This window comes from Diaphorina citri, unplaced genomic scaffold, assembly GCF_000475195.1.
Source record: "Diaphorina citri unplaced genomic scaffold, Diaci psyllid genome assembly version 1.1 scaffold96, whole genome shotgun sequence".
NCBI lineage: Eukaryota > Metazoa > Arthropoda > Insecta > Hemiptera > Psyllidae > Diaphorina > Diaphorina citri.
The window spans coordinates 100,915-118,024 of NW_007377533.1; the positions used below are offsets into that span (position 1 = coordinate 100,915).

The 17,110-nt window shown below is 39.5% G+C and overlaps 2 protein-coding genes across 2 annotated transcripts in view; one reads left to right on the forward strand and one right to left on the reverse strand.

Moving 5' to 3' along the window:
- LOC103524387 (discoidin domain-containing receptor 2-like) overlaps positions 1–14,335 on the forward strand; it is a gene marked incomplete at its 5' end in the record, with an annotated part of 83,490 nt that extends 69,155 nt beyond the window's left edge. The window contains 11 exons of the mRNA XM_026833501.1: positions 873–1,080; positions 1,303–1,431; positions 1,845–2,101; positions 3,118–3,241; positions 9,276–9,385; positions 11,496–11,618; positions 12,044–12,136; positions 12,467–12,576; positions 12,914–13,105; positions 13,692–13,883; positions 14,320–14,335. Of these exons, the coding sequence (XP_026689302.1) occupies positions 873–1,080; positions 1,303–1,431; positions 1,845–2,101; positions 3,118–3,241; positions 9,276–9,385; positions 11,496–11,618; positions 12,044–12,136; positions 12,467–12,576; positions 12,914–13,105; positions 13,692–13,883; positions 14,320–14,335 (1,554 nt within the window). The remainder of the gene's footprint in view (positions 1–872; positions 1,081–1,302; positions 1,432–1,844; positions 2,102–3,117; positions 3,242–9,275; positions 9,386–11,495; positions 11,619–12,043; positions 12,137–12,466; positions 12,577–12,913; positions 13,106–13,691; positions 13,884–14,319) is intronic.
- Positions 14,336–16,215: 1,880 nt separating this feature from the next.
- On the reverse strand, positions 16,216–17,040 carry LOC103524388 (NF-X1-type zinc finger protein NFXL1-like). The gene is made up of 2 exons (XM_026833502.1): positions 16,907–17,040; positions 16,216–16,389 (listed from the first exon to the last, which is right to left on the reverse strand). Exons 1-2 carry the CDS (start codon positions 16,934–16,936, stop codon positions 16,216–16,218), a joined length of 204 nt encoding a protein of 67 aa, XP_026689303.1. The 5' UTR covers positions 16,937–17,040.
- Between the last annotated feature and the right edge of the window lie 70 nt (positions 17,041–17,110).

Consider the following 17,110-nt stretch of genomic DNA (forward strand, 5'->3'; position numbering starts at 1 on the left):
GGGTAAAAATATCTTAACGCCTACTTATTAGGTAATCTGCAGATTTTCCTCCTTGCAAACCACACAGAATCTTCTCAAAAAAACTCGAGACTTAATTTCTAATAAATTTTGTTCAACAAATGTTAATGTTCTAATTAATTTCGGATGTGACATTTAGGAACGCCCTAATGTAGTTTTACATGACGTAATAATTACTCACATAATTCACTTGGTGAAATTCATGTTAATTATGTCATAGGTATTATGAACATGGAATACTTTTATAATTATTACCTAGGTATGTGGAACCCTAACTTATTGATTGAAAATTGAATTTTCGACGTATGCGAGAGTAGTCATAGTCATACATATTATGCTATTAGGTACTCAGTCCCTCCTTACTGAATCCACTACCAACAGATAGGAATAGGACCTCAAAAATATCAGAATACTTGTGTATCGAACCTATAAGGTTAAATGCTCGAGACAAATCCGTACCTACTCGTTAATCATGGTTCAATTCAATAACCACTCCATCTGTACTGCTGTCATGTCAAGCATACCCAATCATGTCCAATGTAGGCAAGAAGTAGAAAATATGTTAATCTCCAAACGTGGAATTAATTTTTGCTTGGAATGTCCCGTTTAAGGTCAGTCCACCGAGAAGATTCCAAAATATCCAAATAGAATTTCATCTAGGTATACTAGGTAGGTAACTCATTCTACCACTGCTCGCTGCTGGGATATTGTGTCATATTTTCATCCACAAGCTGCGGGTGATCTTGTACTCTCGTAGCAAGAATCAATCTTTCTCCTATAGGGGAGAGGGGGAGTTAAGAAATCCAAAATTCTCCAAAAATGCTAATTCCTGAACCTATCTTTTCTGATTTCAGGTGTTCTCTCGGGCCAATCTGTCGTTCAGTGTCGGAGGGAAGTATTTCCTAGGCGAGCCCATTTCCTACGACTACATGGAGGACAGGATCTTCGAGTATTCCCGGAACATCACCATCAAGTTACACCATCGGGTGGGGCGCTTTGTCAAGCTGACCTTGGGCTTTGCCGCCAAGTGGATTCTGATCAGCGAAATCACTTTTGAATCAGGTAAGAAGAATTATTCAAATTCCTATATCTAATGTGTATATTGAAGATATTCGATAGTAAGTTTCTAATTTAGTTTCTCGAATATCTCCCCATCCGTGGCATAACCATCTGCTTAGATGGGTATACCTTTTATTTTACTACCTATCAAATGTTTGTGTACTGAAAAAAAAATAAATAAATAAATAAATGGAAACTAATTAAATTCTTTAACTTTCCTCACAGATGTTGCTCATGGTAACTTCTCTCTGGAAACGATGGAAGAATCCGTATCGAATGCCAACTCCAGGACCCGGGATACAATGGTGGAGAAAACTCACCCCACCCTACATCATCATCATCCTGACCAAACTAGTAAGTATTAATTACAAAAGGCCTTCCGTCGCACTTGATCTTTTCTGGCGCTGCCCGCACTGCTAGCATTTGATGGACCATTGTTATTTGTCTTCCTTCTTTCGAATTTAATGGCTAAGCCAATAATGTTAATGTTCAAAACCAATATTGGTGGTATAAAGGCAAAAAAAAAATAATAAAATAAAAATAAAAAAATAAATTCCCGGTACAATGCAAAAATACTTCGGGTTCCTTTTCCGTGACTAGTCAAAGGCCTATGACTTACTCGAAGAAAACTAAAGCAGCTACTGTTTAGCCTTATAATCAAGGTATTCTATTCTCCAGTTTCACCCTTATTTCGATCAGTAACGCAGTGATTCTAAAAAATCTTGTCCATTGTCTAACAAGCCCTCCATTTGTTCCATCTCCCCCAGTCTCTACGGCACATCACGAGGACCAGACCTACATGGCTGTCATCATCGTATTCCTCACCTCCATCATCATCCTTCTCGCCATCGTCATGTTCTTTACCATCTCCCGACACCGTCAGCGGAAGTGTTTCGCCTCTCCCCTGTCCACCAAGACAGTCCTGGCACCCCACCACATGGGCACCACATCGGGTAGCTCCTGTGGCTCTTACGGTGCGAAGGACATCTCCGCGGTGCCTTTGGATGATCCGCTGATTATGGACCAGCTGGCCAAGTTGGATGACTACCCTATTGAAGATATTTGATAATAAGTTTCTAATTTAGTTTCTCGAATATTTCCCCATCCTTGGCATAACCATCTGTTTAGATGGGTACCTATACCTTTTATTATTTTATTATCAAATGTTTGTGTACTGAAAAAAAAAATGGAAACCAATTAAATTCTTTAACTTTCTTCACAGATGTTGCTCATGGTAACTTCTCTCTGGAAACGATGGAAGAATCCGTATCGAATGCCAACTCGAGGACCCGGGATACAATGGTGGAGAAAACTCACCCCACCCTACATCATCATCATCCTGACCAAACTAGTAAGTATTCATTACAATATTACAAAAGGCCTTCTTTTTCGGTGATGCCCGCGCTGCTAGCATTTGATGAACCATTGTCTTCCTTCTTATTAATTCAATGGCTAAACCTATAAGGTTAAAATAATGTTTAAAACCAATCTTGGTGGTAAAAAAGCGACAGAAAACTTTGAAATTCTGGGTACAAAATTGCAAATACTTTGGGTTCTTTTTCTGTGACATGTAAAAGGCCTATGACAAATACTCTGGTTTCCTTTTCCGTGACTTGTCAACAGCCTATGATCTACTCGAATTAAACTAAATCAGCTACTGTTTAGCCTTATAATCAAGGTATTCTATTCTCCAGTTTCACCCTTATTTCGAGCAGTAACGCAGTGATTCTAAAAGATGTTGTCCATTGTCTAACAAGCCCTCCATTTGTTCCATCTCCCCCAGTCTCTACGGCACATCACGAGGACCAGACCTACATGGCTGTCATCATCGTTTTCCTCACCTCCATCATCATCCTTCTCGCCATCGTCATGTTCTTCACCATCTCCCGGCACCGCCAGCGGAAGTGTTTCGCCTCCCCTCTGTCCACCAAGACAGTCCTGGCACCCCACCACATGGGCACAACATCGGGTAGCTCTTGTGGCTCTTACGGTGCGAAGGACATCTCCGCGGTGCCTTTGGATGATCCGCTGATTATGGACCAGCTGGCCAAGTTGGATGACTACCAGGAACCGTACCAGGCGCTCAAGTATGCCCCGTATTATAGCTACAGCACGGTTGTCATGGAGACGCTCGGTAAACATCCGACCACAGCACTGCAGTCAGGTAAGTTTTGGAACAATTACCTCTATGTGTAGGAGGGAGCCTTTAGGTCAGCCACTCAATATCAGGTATACCTGACAGGTACGGCTGAAAAGGTCCCCATGTCAGGTCTACCTAATTGACTTGAGGACCTGATCAGGTGTACCAGGTCTACCTGATAGTGAGTGGCTGACCTTAAGTAGTAAAATAACTGAGCAGGATTAGCTGGATTTTCCGCGAATGCATTATAACTTTAGACATGAGGTCATCTAATTATGCCTGTGGGTTCTGTGGGAAATTGACGAGGGGGAAGAAAAGAACTTTCTGCTGCTAAACAGCTAAACCCAACCCTGGGTTATGGTTAGCTTTTCTCCTGTTTTATCTCTCCCAATCACACCCGTTTTTCCAAACCCTGAAAACTTTGAGTCAGGGAAATCTGTTAATTTTTCGAATAAGGAAATAAAATTAAGCCCCACAATGAAGAATTAAAGTGAATTAAAAATTTAAGGCGAAATGATGGGAATAGGGGTAATAAGGGGCAAGGGGTTAAAGAGAGATAGAATGGAAAGGAGAGGGTAGGGGAGGGTAGTTTTGTAAAATTAGAACTCTCACTCCTGAAACCCTTTTCGTTTTCAAATTTTAATTTTTAATATAATTAGGTTTTTAAAATTATAAGTTTAAAATGTAGGCTACAGCCTTTCCTCTCCTTCAAAGTTAGATATTGTAAATTTCCTCCCCTGTTGATCTGACCTAATTTTTAAACTGAAGGTAATTTTCGGGAAAGGTAAATTTACCTACCTATAGGTGGCAGATAATTCATATCTGTATGTAGGTACAATGGAGCATACCTACTTAGGTTCTCGAGTTCGATAAGTAGGTATTGGAAATATCAAGTGAATTATTAATAGAGGTTTAACTAACTGTACCCACTTGAAACTGCTAGTGATTCCGTGAACCGATAAGGCACACACTCAGCAGATTAAACTGAGAGGTTTCAGCAAACTGATTGGATTGGCTAATCTTCGTCTAAAGTTCAAAATGAACCTATAAGATCGCTTTATCTAAACCTAAATCGTTTAGCTCTTTTTTCTCTTTCTTAAGACTTTGTGCAGCTCTTCTTATTTGGAGCTTTGCCTGAGCCATTTAGGTCGTACTGGTCTTACAGAAAAAGCCCAGTCCGAGGCGTAATCGCGTAGGTGTAGGGACAAAGAGTTCCAAAAGATGGATTAGGCTTATACGAGCCATTTAAGTAGGTAGGTATAATATTTCCAATCTCCATGTAGGTGTACTAGGTAGGTATGAAGGTATGCCTAACATATAGTAAGAAGCAGGGCTCTTCTAGGGGGAAAAAAATAAAGGGAATGTCACAAAAGATCTAACCAGGTCGCAGTGACCAAGGGCGTTTATTAAAGCCGATGGCCCTACCTGTACCAATACCAATACCAAAAAAATGCCTAACATATTCAGATATATCTCCCACCCATCTCTCCCTTCCTTTTCCCCTCTCCCCCAAAAACACTTTTTTTCTCAAAACTATGGAACGCCAAAAAGTACATTCCTACTTTAACATGTTTATAAGTTCTCTCTTTTTTCCCGTCGACTAAAAAATTCTCCCTTGAGGAATGTCTTCCTCGATTTTTTTTTTTTTTTTTTTTTTTTTTTTTTGGGGTGGAAATGTTTTCAAATTTTCATTTTTAATAGAATTAGGTTTTTAAAATTATAAGTTTAAAATGTAGGCTACAGCCTTTCCTCTCCTTCAAAGTTAGGTATTGTAAATTTCATCCCCTGTTGATCTGACCTAATTTTTAAACTGAAGGTAATTTTTGGGGAAAGGTAAATTTACCTACCCATAGGTGGCAGGTAATTCATATCTGTATGTAGGTACAATGGTGCATACCTACTTAGGTTCTCGAGTTCGATAAGTACCTAGGTATTGGAAATATCAAGTGAATTATTAATAGAGGTTTAACTAACTGTACCCACTTGAAACTGCTAGTGATTCCGTGAACCGATAATTGCAATTGGAATTTCACTTCCAAGTCTTCTAACTTGATGATTTGAGGTCCCAAATTAATTCAATCAGATTTAACCTGTTGGTATCATGGTCTGCGTTTGGTTCAAGAGCTCTCCCGTATTATTCTCTTAGGAAATCATGACTTGGAAAATCTAGAATTTTCAAGTAGGTAGGGTCGGGGGATTGAGGAGAAGGCCGGCAGGTGCCCCCTTTCAATCGCCCACCAGGGGTGGATGGAGGGACTATCTTAAAAGATAGGGTAGGTATTGGGAATTAGGGTAGCCTATTCGGACCCCTAGGATTAATCCAACCCTATGAAAACGAAAGCTCTTATGCCTATACTTGAGCTCAAATGAAAATTCAAATCTCACTCTTACTTGAATAATATTTCAGTATGGAGAGGTACCAGAGGAATTTGAAATCGGGAAGGTTGGGAGGGAAGGGGAATCAACTAGGAGGGAGGGTTGGAGGGGGGTCAGGAGCAAGGGAAGGGGGCGGGGTCAGGGAGGAGAAATTGTGGGGAAGGTTAAAGGAGGGGGAGAGGTTTATTAGAAAACGAGTCTGAAGCCCCATCTGCCCCAAAAATCCGAATTTTCGTCCATTCAGTCGCCCCCTTCCCCTTTCCCTACCATCCCTCTTGGATCTTCTTTTTTTTTCTCCTCGACCGTATTGTGAGAGTTAACTCTCGAGTGCTCTTCAAAAAAGTATCCTTCGCAGAATAACGAGAAAAAAAAGGTAGTAGGTAGTAGGTAAACTCTCTTCCCGATTTTTTTCTCTTCCTTTTCTCCTTCTTCCTCGAATTATTTTCATTTTCAATTGGTACGAAAATCCACGAATATTGTGAAGAGAATGAAAAAACAGAGGAGGGATGGAGGGGAAGGGGGGAGAGAGAGAGAGAGAGAAAGGAGAGATACAGAGAGTGGTCAGTAAAGTAGGTAGATGGATACTTCTGTGAAGTTAGACAGAATAAGGGGGTGCTTTTGTATTCGAATAAAAGGCAAACTTGGAAACAATTTATTCAACCTGAGACTGAGAACCACTCTTCCTGTCCGAATTTCGGGTTTTGTCTTGAAGTCTCCAAGTTTGGAGAAGATTTTTACTTTCTTTGTTTATTCAAAGGGGCACTTCAATAGGAAACAAAATAAATTTCGCAGAAAAGGTAAAAAGATAGATAAGTACGAGTACGTCAGTTGAAAAAAAGTTCAACTTCTTGGAAAAAAAAAAAAAAAATCTCCCGGACTTTTCAAGCTCAGATTAATTTTCTTTGCAGGTTTTACAATTTGAATTGAGAGGGTATTACTGTTATTTAACGTAACCTAATAAATTAATGTACCTATCTATCCTACAGAAAATTTACCCGTGTATCTTGTGTAGGTTTAATGATTGTTCTGTATACTATCTACCTTTACAAGTACAATAATGGCCTGGTTTAACCTGATTTTTTTCCAGTCTGAAAATTTTCCAATTAAAATCTGTCCCCTGTGACTGCTAATCTTGTTTACATACCTAGGTATAATTTAATTATTTATTATTTATTAAACATCTTTAATCCGCTGTTTTATTATTATTTTAATGATATAAATATTAAATATAAATAAACAAAAATTAAATAGGTATGGCAAGTTCGCGGAATAATGAATCAAAGCGCTGTGTATTTAATATGTAAGGTACATTGTTATAAAATGTATTATTTGATTATAATTATTTCTAATTTATTCCCCAATGCAGATAAGCTTCAATAGTACTTATGTGGTGTTCTAACAGGGGAAAACAAGGAGATTATGTGGAGATATTCTAGCAGAATCTAGCATCTATTAATTGTATTATGTACAAGGAGGAGGATGGGTAATTAAGTAATATTATGAATAATTAGCAATACTTAAATGATAAATTATTCAAATTCTTCTTATATTAATCTTTCTCTTGCTTTATAATCTCTTCCTCTTTCTGCTCCTTTTTACCTCCCACTCCCTCGCACTTCTAGGGAGGTACTCTTAACGCCAACTCTTCATTCTCCTTCTTCCTTATCTCCTATTTCTACCGCTAATCCCTTCTCTTTATCTATCCCGATTTCTATCTTCAACATCCTTCCTCTCTACTTTTCTCTTCACTCCGCTTTCACTCCCTCAAGCTTCTCTTTTCCTGTACCGCGCTCCCACTTTCTTCCTCAACTTTCCCTCGTCGTCCTCGTTGCTCACTCCGCTTTTTCAATTCCCACTTTCCGTTTTCCACTTTCTACTCTTGAATGTCTTGATAATACCTTCCTCCAGAGATAATGATGATAAGATGGAGTGGGGATACTTTTCTCTTCACTCCGCTTTCACTCCCTCAAGCTTCTCTTTTCCTGTACCGCGCTCCCATTTTCTTCCTCAACTTTCCCTCGTCGTCCTCATTGCTCACTCCGCTTTTTGAATTCCCACTTTCCGTTTTCCACTTTCTACTCTTGAATGTCTTGATAATACCTTCCTCCAGAGATAATGATGATAAGATGGAGTGGGGGGATGCTCATAAATATTAATCTGAAACTTCTTGTATGAGAGAGACGGTGATGAAGAAAAGGAGAGAAATAGAAAGTGTAGAAAAACATAGCAGAAAAAAAACTGCAACAATATATAGGTAGATATAGGTAATTGCAGTATGTAGGTAGTAACGAGTACAACCCAATTAAGTACACCTAGGCATTACCTATCGCAGTCCCAATCAGTAAAAAAAAGGTAAAAAACACCCATTTCTGTAGACAATCTTTCCCTTCAAATTCAACGTTGCCTACCTTAAAGTGTGTCAACAGTCGACAGTACATTATCGTCCCAAAGTCGAAGAATGGTGGAACCATTACATTTTCGGAGAGAAGAGATATCCAGGAATATTTCGGAAGTGGAAAATGGTGGCCTTAACAGTTCCGGAGTTTTATGCTAGGCCGGAAACTATGCGTTCCATGTCTCATGTTAATACTGGGTTGCCATCTGATATAACCCTGAGGGGGCTGATTGGGGGGGGGACAGATGAATGGGGATGTTCGGTCCTTATCAATACAGGGTGGTCGGGATGTCATGGCCATATTTCACATTACCTTGGGTCATGTGAAATATGGTCAATACCTTGGGTAATATGAAATATATGGTCATTACCTTTGGTAATGTGAAATATGACTGACGTTACCTTACTTAATGTGAAATATGGCCCTGGGTTACCTTAGGTAATATGAAATATGGTCATTACCTAGGGTAATGTGAAATATGGCCCACCGTTGCCTTACTTAATGTGAAATAAGGCCCGGGGTTACATTGGGTAATGTGAAATACGGTCTTTACCAAGGTAATGTGAAATATGGCTCGGGGTTAAACAAAATACCTGAGATGTCCTTTGCCTTAGGTTCACTCAATTTACACACTAATTGAGTTAGCAGTAATAGCTACAAATTGGGTTCCCTTACCAAATTTCCTAGATAAAGAAATTTTTCATAATACAGTTCTCTACAACACTTTACACCCTGTTTTTTACGCAAGATAAGACCGCTTGTGGAAAGTTCAGTGAGGAGAAGGAGAAGTAGAGGAGGAAGGGGAGGGTTCGGGGTTTGATATCCGCCACAGCTTAACTTTTCCTCATCATGTTTAAGAAGACTTGGGGACTATGTGTGTTTTTCAGGGCCAGATTCACACACTGTGACTCTTGGCCCGATGTGTGAAAGAGTTATACTTAGCGATCATTTGCGTTTCAGTGAATTTTAAACCTTGGTTACGTAGAAGAACAAAGGGTTATTATTCAAAAGCCACGATAATGAAAAAAAGAAAGTTCCTTTTTGTGTTTAACCTAACCCTATAGTAACACTAATCACTGCTCAAATTGTGAAAGCTCCTTTTTGTGTTTAGCCTAATCCTATAAAAACAGTGGTCACTGCTCATTTGTGCTGGTGCTTTTTGTAGCTCTTTTCCGTTGACGTGACTTCTAAACAAGTACGGAACAAAGATCTCCTACAAGGCGACGAAAAAGCGCTATGACGACCAAAAACTAATATATCTCGGAATACCCGTTTGGTCATGAGAGATTGCAGCACAACCAGACAAACAAAATGCAAAATGGTCGAACTAAAGACTCCTTCACTAGAAGATGACCAAGACTCTGATGTCGAGAAACTATTAGGTTTCCTGAGATACGTAATGAGATCAGCGCGAATGACCTTGTAGTTAAAGCGCTTTGGTATAAAAAAAAACTGCGGACACACAACCAAGATTTGTGGAGTTTAGCACATCTTTGGTTCTTACACTTAAGATAAGCCTAGGTGAGCTTCTTTTATATGTTGCTAGAAACATAACCAAGTAACGCCGTAAAATGAAACTAGCTTTGGTAAAAAGACATGAGGTTGTGGAAGATAGCCATGGTCTGTCAGGCCATGGCTATCTTGTCTGTCATGCTTCCTAAATTCAGGCCTGTTCTGGATATTATGAGAGGAAGAGCTGTTTTTTAATCTATTCCGGAGGTGCTATTTAAATATTTTACTGAGTGCTAGTGGTTGAGGGTGGTTACTTATCTTTATCTAGATTGATAATAACTTTACAGGGTTGCCACGTAGCGTTTTTGACTCTAGCTAGGTAAAACCGTATTCGATTGTGACTTTGTTTTATAGTCAACATAATTGAACCAATGAGATTCCCCTTTGGACGTCCATACCACACTTGCTCCACAAGGCGGAATCTCACAATCTCGTTGGTTCAGCCATGTTTGACTATAAAAAAAGTTACATAATCGAATACCTACGGCATATTTTACAATGTTGTGGTTTACTGGACTAGAAGTTGGCACGTACCTACCTTGTTTTGGACTGGACGTTTGTGACAATCTGCTGAAGACCGCGTCTGGAATTTAGACCCGAAACGTCCAGTACCAAAACAAGGTACGTGCCAACTTTAATTTTCGTTTAACCGTTTGGGACCGTTGGGAACTTGTTGGACCTTATTTTGGTAGTGTAAGCGTATTATTTTTTTTCAAGTAGGTACCTACTTTTTTTGCCGATTCAGAGATCTAGGTCTTACCTATAGGCTATAGGTACCCAGTAGGTACATTTGAGTCGTATACTATGGGGCACCCGGTACATTCGTCTCATCTCCGGTTATTTACCTCACTATCGTCATACCACAAGCATGCTCTGCCACCCAACCTACCGCCACTTTCTATTTCTCTCCTTTTCTTCATCACCGTCTCTCTCATACAAGAAGTTTCAGATTAATATTTATGAGCATCCCCCCACTCCATCTTATCATCATTATCTCTGGAGGAAGGTATTATCAAGACATTCAAGAGTAGAAAGTGGAAAACGGAAAGTGGGAATTGAAAAAGCGGAGTGAGCAACGAGGACGACGAGGGAAAGTTGAGGAAGAAAGTGGGAGCGCGGTACAGGAAAAGAGAAGCTTGAGGGAGTGAAAGCGGAGTGAAGAGAAAAGTAGAGAGGAAGGATGTTGAAGATAGAAATCGGGATAGATAAAGAGAAGGGATTAGCGGTAGAAATAGGAGATAAGGAAGAAGGAGAATGAAGAGTTGGCGTTAAGAGTACCCGTTTGGGACAACCAGATTTTGGGCACAGCTGAGATAAGTGATACCAGATGGTTTATTGGGTTCGACACTAATTGAGACATGGTCAACCACTAGGTCTACACAGATATGTATACAGGGTGTCCACCAATTGAAGTACCACACCCTAACGGATGATACATTGGGCGAGAATAGTTCTCTCTTCCTCTCTGAACGGGGGTCTATCTACAAATTCATGTTCACAAAAAAAGATGAATTTTTTATTAGTGGAATTTTTAAAAATTTTCTTCTAATACATATTCTTAGCATTTTCTTATTGGGACTTTGAAAATATTAATCAGCAAAAAAGTTATGGCCATTCAGGGAGGTAAATATTCTCTTTTTTTTAATTTAAGCAAGGGTCTATTGTAATTTATTTTTGAAAATATTGTACCAAATACATGAGACCTTGCTTAGACTGCGGGAGTAAAGGGACTTTTCAGTCTCATTCTGGCAGTATAAGCAGGGTATATTCTATTCTATTCTATTCTGTTAGAACACCACATATAAGTATATACTATTGAAGCTTATCTGTTTTTTCTTGATTTTCCTCTGTTGATCCTTGTAAATAAATAATCCAATAAATAGGTATGTCCTAATATCTTAGTCTTAGTTAATGTTTTTCCCTGATTTTCCTCCATTGCAAATAGCACAGAATATCTTTAGTAATGTTTTGCTTTGATTTTCTTCTTGTTTCAGTCGCCCAATCATCAAGACATGCTAGGAGCGTTGAAGAAGAGACTCGAACAAACGATGGTACCCGAGTTTCCCCGACACAGGCTACGAATGTTGTCGAAAATCGGCGAAGGCTCCTTCGGCACGGTAAGACCTTTTTTAGAGAAGCAGAACAAAAATCTTCTAAAGACACTCAGGCCAGACTTAAAAAAAAAAAAAAAGGGTTCCGAATTTCTAGTTCCCAATGGACTCAAATCCTCAAGTTCTGAGCTAATCAGAAGAACTTTGATAGAGGAACTGTAACTACTGAGGTCTTATCGTCCCAAAATAGGAAAAAGAAGGAAGGTAAGATAGAAGTCAGCCGTTCCGAGAACAAACCTGATCTGTTTAAGATAAAGTTCGCACTGGGATGGAATCGAATCGAAAGATGAATCTTCACAAAGTCCCGTCAGAATCTATCAGTACAGCGCGTTTCCAAGGCAGACGCAGTACCCTCCAAGCTAGCCAGACTGACAAGACTTCTATTTTTTATTAAATTCAGTACACTAATCTTATCTCGTTTTGATTTTCAGCTGTACGTGGCAGAAGCCGATGGTATTCCAGAGTATGGAATGAACATATCTCTAGGCAAGAGACTTGTAGCTGTCAAGTTTCTAACCAGGAGTGCAGGAGAAAAAGAAAGGTAAATGTCAACACCCTGAACTGTAACTACTGAGGTCTTGTCGTCCCAAAATAGAAAAAAGAAGGAAGCTAGGATAGAAGTCAGCCGTTCCGAGAACAAACATCTGTTTAGGATAAAGTCCGCACTGGGGGTGGAAGGTGGAATCGCATCGAAAGATGAATCTTCACAAAGTCCCGTCAGAATCTACCAGTGCGCTACCTAGCGTTTCCAAGGCAGATGCGCTACCGCGCTACCTTCCAAGCTAGTCAGACTGACAAGACTTCTATTTTTTATTAAATTCAGTACACTAATCTGATCTCGTTTTGATTTTCAGCTGTACGTGGCAGAAGCCGATGGTATTCCAGAGTATGGTATGAACATATCTCTAGGCAAGAGACTTGTAGCTGTCAAGTTTCTAACCAGGAGTGCAGGAGAAAAAGAAAGGTAAATGTCAACACCCTCTTAAAGAAAGAAGGCCTGGGTTTACAGCTCCACTCGACAGACATGTAGAAATGTTTGCTGAAGCCCGGGTCTATAGATTCAGGTAGAAATGTTTTCTGTTCAGAGATCAACAGCTATTTCAAGATGAACCTATAGACTCGGGGGTTAAACAGCTAGGTTGAAGGACATGTCCCGTGTCTACAGGGCTTTACCCTAATTTTTGGACGTTTTCATTTGTTAAGCACAAAGTGCCTTTCGATATATGACACCTTCACCCACGGAGTAAATATGTCTATTCTTCCCTTGGCAGTTTTTTTAACCCCCTGTTTTCTTATTTCAGACTGGACTTTATTCGTGAGGTCCGTATTTTGGCGGCTCTGGAAGATGCTAACATAGCTCGCGTACTCGGCATGTGTAGTGAGGAGCCAATCTGTGCTGTACTGGAGTATTTGCAGCATGGAGATCTCAACACGTTCCTCAAGAACCATCAAACCCTGAGCTCGTCTCACTCTAATATTACCAGTAGTTTAAGGTGAGTGTCTTTGAAAGTTTCTGTGAATATTATCCCTGGTAAATCCAGTCTTGAGGTGTGTCCAAACATTGTCGATCGACATCGACTATGTGCGGACACACTTTTATGTTCAATTCTACAAGTAGGTACCTATTCAAGACTGGAGGGATAAATAATATGATTAATAATACCTGTGCCTATTATTGTGGGATCAAATTCTCAATATTGAGGATAAAATTCCATACTTTGACTGGGATTGAAACCAGACACTCCTGATTACCAGGCGATCATCTTGACCTGTACAACACCGAGGAAGATTTAGCTGTTATTTTTTCTCAGTATTTTCGAGTTCTGTACAGTAAGGTTGGCATCTACTTACCCTTCTAGAAACAGCTATTTCAAGATGAACCTATAGACTCGGGGGTAAACAGCTAGGTTGAAGGACATGTCCCTTGTCTACAGGGCTTTACCCCAATTTTTGGACATTTTCATTGGATAAGCACAAAGTGCCTTTCGATATGACAACTTCACCCACGGCACGGAGTAAATATACGTATGTCTATTCTGCCAATTTTTTTTAACCCCCTCCCCTGTTTTCTCATTTCAGACTGGACTTTATTCGTGAGGTCCGCATTCTGGCGGCTCTGGAGGATGCTAACATAGCTCGCGTACTCGGCATGTGTAGTGAGGAGCCAATCTGTGCTGTCCTGGAGTATTTGCAGCATGGAGATCTCAACACGTTCCTCAAGAACCATCAAACCCTGAGCTCGTCTCACTCTAATATTACCAGTAGTTTAAGGTGAGTGTCTTTGTAAGTTTCTGTGAATATTATCCCTGGTAAATCCAGTCTTAAGGTGTGTCCAAACATTGTCGATCGACGGCCATCGACTATGTGCGGACACACTTTTATATTCAATTCTACAAGTAGGTACCTATTCAAGACTGGAGGGATAATAATATGATTAATAATACCTGTGCCTATTATTGTGGGGTCAAATTCTCAATATTGAGGATAAAATTCCATACTTTGACTGGGAGTGTCTGGGTACTCCTGATTACCAGGCGATCATCTTGACCAGTACAACACCGAGGAAGATTTAGCTGTTATTTTTTCTCAGTATTTTCGAGTTCTGTACAGTAAGGTTGGCATCTACTTACCCTTCTAGTAAAAGAAAATTTGAAGTTTCTTATGATAGATATCCAATGCATTTTTCCTTCTTTTTTCTGTGAATCAGTGGTTTATTCGCGTGAACTTCCCTTGTGCTCTTCATAAGTTCCCTTCATCGTTTGGCAACCCAAAAAGAGTTTTACCTCCTTGCTCCTATATTAAGGGTTACTCCTACTTAATGCGAAGGGAAATTATGTTTATTTGCTATTATAAGTCTACTGCTAGATCTTATCTTTAACAGGGTGCTTAATTTATTTTTATCCTTAGGTAGCATAGCAATAGCTCACAAGGTTTTTCATGATTAGATGGACGCTTTGAGAAGCACAAAAAAGCAATTGGACATAATAATCAGGGAAAGATAATGCAATTGGTAAAAACAGAGAAAAAAAGGTGTACCTTAGCTTCGGACAAAGGGACGAGCTTTTTCAAGTAGATATAAGTACTTGGGTGATAAATAATATACCTATTACAACAATACCGGTAAAATTCCCTCTAAATAAATTCACCTACTCGCGAAAAACTTTGTGAACGTAATAAATTCTAAGTAGGTAAATCGTAAATTTTACTCGTAGTTATTTTTGAAAAAAATCCAATAAATTTTTAATTAGTTGCATCAAAACAATCATTTTATTAGAGATTCTTTTTGTACGTACAGAATTCGAAACGTAGTTCGAAATTTTCATGAAAAAATGAAATCTGATAGAAAACGTTGTTATTTTTTATTGAGAAAACATTCAGAAAGGTAGTTTTGTAGATTTTAGATATCGAACCTGCTTTTGTTTTTAGAGAGTTCGTTTCATTTACCCGTACAATGTACATAATTTAGGATCCACTTTTTTTTATAGGCGGGGGCATAATAACCCCTGATCTGTTGAAATTTTTTTATTCCTAGGTACTCATTTTATGGTGCGTGAAATTTCTGATTTTTTATTGAGAAAACATTCAGAAAGGTAGTTTTGTAGATTTTAGATATCGAACCTGCTTTTGTTTTTAGAGAGTTCGTTTCATTTACCCGTACAATGTACATAATTTAGGATCCACTTTTTTTATAGGCGGGGGCATAATAACCCCTGATCTGTTGAAATTTTTTTATTCCTAGGTACTCATTTTATGGTGCGTGAAATTTCTGATAAGTGAAATGATCTAAAATTCGTGCCCATCATGGAACGTATAGAACTACCCACAATCATTCTTCTATTTCCTATCATCCTAAATTTTGAAATTTCCGGAAAGTGTTTGTCTTTCCTTTTCACAGCTCCCTTACCATACATATTCTAATTTTCGTTTTCCTTAGGACTCACTCTCTCACGCCACTTTTCTGCTCAGTACCAACGTTTCACAATAAAATTGAAATTTAGTAGATAATTTTAGAAACCCATCGTATGTAATAATCTGTAGTGTTTAATGTTAAATATACCTGCCTACCCTTATAGAGGTATCCTGTAAACTGTCTTTTGTACATACCCGTGTATTCTCTGTCATATAAATACATTATACTAATAAATGAATTATACATACAATTTATATAAAATCAGTCACAAGCGTTGTCAAATTATTTGCTTTCCTCTTTTTTCCCTATGTATTTAAATGGTGTGCCGTGCCGGCCTAGTGAAGTGCTATTTAAATGGTGTGCCGTGCCGGTCTAGTGAAGTGCTAGTGAAAGGTTCATCGAAAAAAAGGCGAAGAAAAATAAAGCCTAATAAGAAGGCTACGATTTTTTCCCCTAAGATAAAACATCGCACCGATTGATAAACCGTTCATTGGGGGGTCAAAAAGAGCAAAAGGGGGGCGGGATACAGTTTCGAACGAAATCGAACCTTTATTTTGACACAAAATACATGGATATCAAAGTACAAACAGAACGCAATTCAAAATGTGCAACATCAAACTAAACACTAACACTAGGGGTGGATTTCATCAATATTTTTTCAGCCCTTAGAAGGCCTGTTAAACCAACAGCCTGTTAAGTTCCATTTGACTGCGGGCAATCGCGCCCCGTGCAACACTTTCTGTTGCACGCGTGGATGAAACAGTTGCGCAACTTCTTACATTTGGTTTCGCAGAGGAATTCGCGAGCGCAGGGTACCTCTTTCATTTTGGCACCGCATCGACATCGCTTGACTATGCGCTCTAGACACTGAGGAAACAACGAGATATTGATTTTTCATAACACTTGGAAAAATCAGAATAGTTACCTAACATTTTTACCCCCCCTTTTATGGTTTTTCTCTATCAAGAAATGGGACTGTCTGGAAGAGACTGACAAGGCACGCCGATCCTATTTAAATAGGAAAAGGTTAGGAAGAAGAAGATGAAGAGAACTGTAACAACGAAGGTCTTATCGTCCCGAAATTGAAGAGAAAAGGAGAGGAGAATGCCAGCCGTTCCGAGAACGGACCTTATCTTTTTAGGATAAAGTTCGCCCGGGGTGGGAATCGAACCCTCGGCCTAGCGCTTACAAGACAAGACGTACGTACTCCCATCCAAATTAAGCAGGCTGGCATCCTTTAAAGACAGTAGACTTTCAAAAGCTGCACTGCCTTGAAGTAATGCCACGCTTTGCCTTGGCAGTGTATAGCATCCCATTAAAAAGACTTTCAAATAGGTAGAGAAAATTGTTTTAAGGGAAACAAAAGAGAAAAGAAGAGTCTTACCTGCCCACACGCATTTTTGTGGCATCTCATACTGCACCGATGTGCCCCGCACTCCAGCAACTTATCACAGGTACCACCACAGGAGGGGGTATCTTGGGTACAGGGCAGAGAGTACTTCTGTTGACCACAGGGGCAGGTCCTTAAGATCAAACATCGCACCGATTGATAAACCGTTCATTGGGGGGTCAAAAAGAGCAAAAGGGG

Coding starts and splice junctions, on each gene's coding strand:
- LOC103524388 (XM_026833502.1), bottom strand. CDS start 16,936: ATGAGATGCCACAAAAATGCGTGTGGGCAG. Junction 16,390..16,906: donor ACAAAAATGCGTGTGGGCAG/GTAAGACTCTTC, acceptor TTGTTTCCTCAG/TGTCTAGAGCGCATAGTCAA.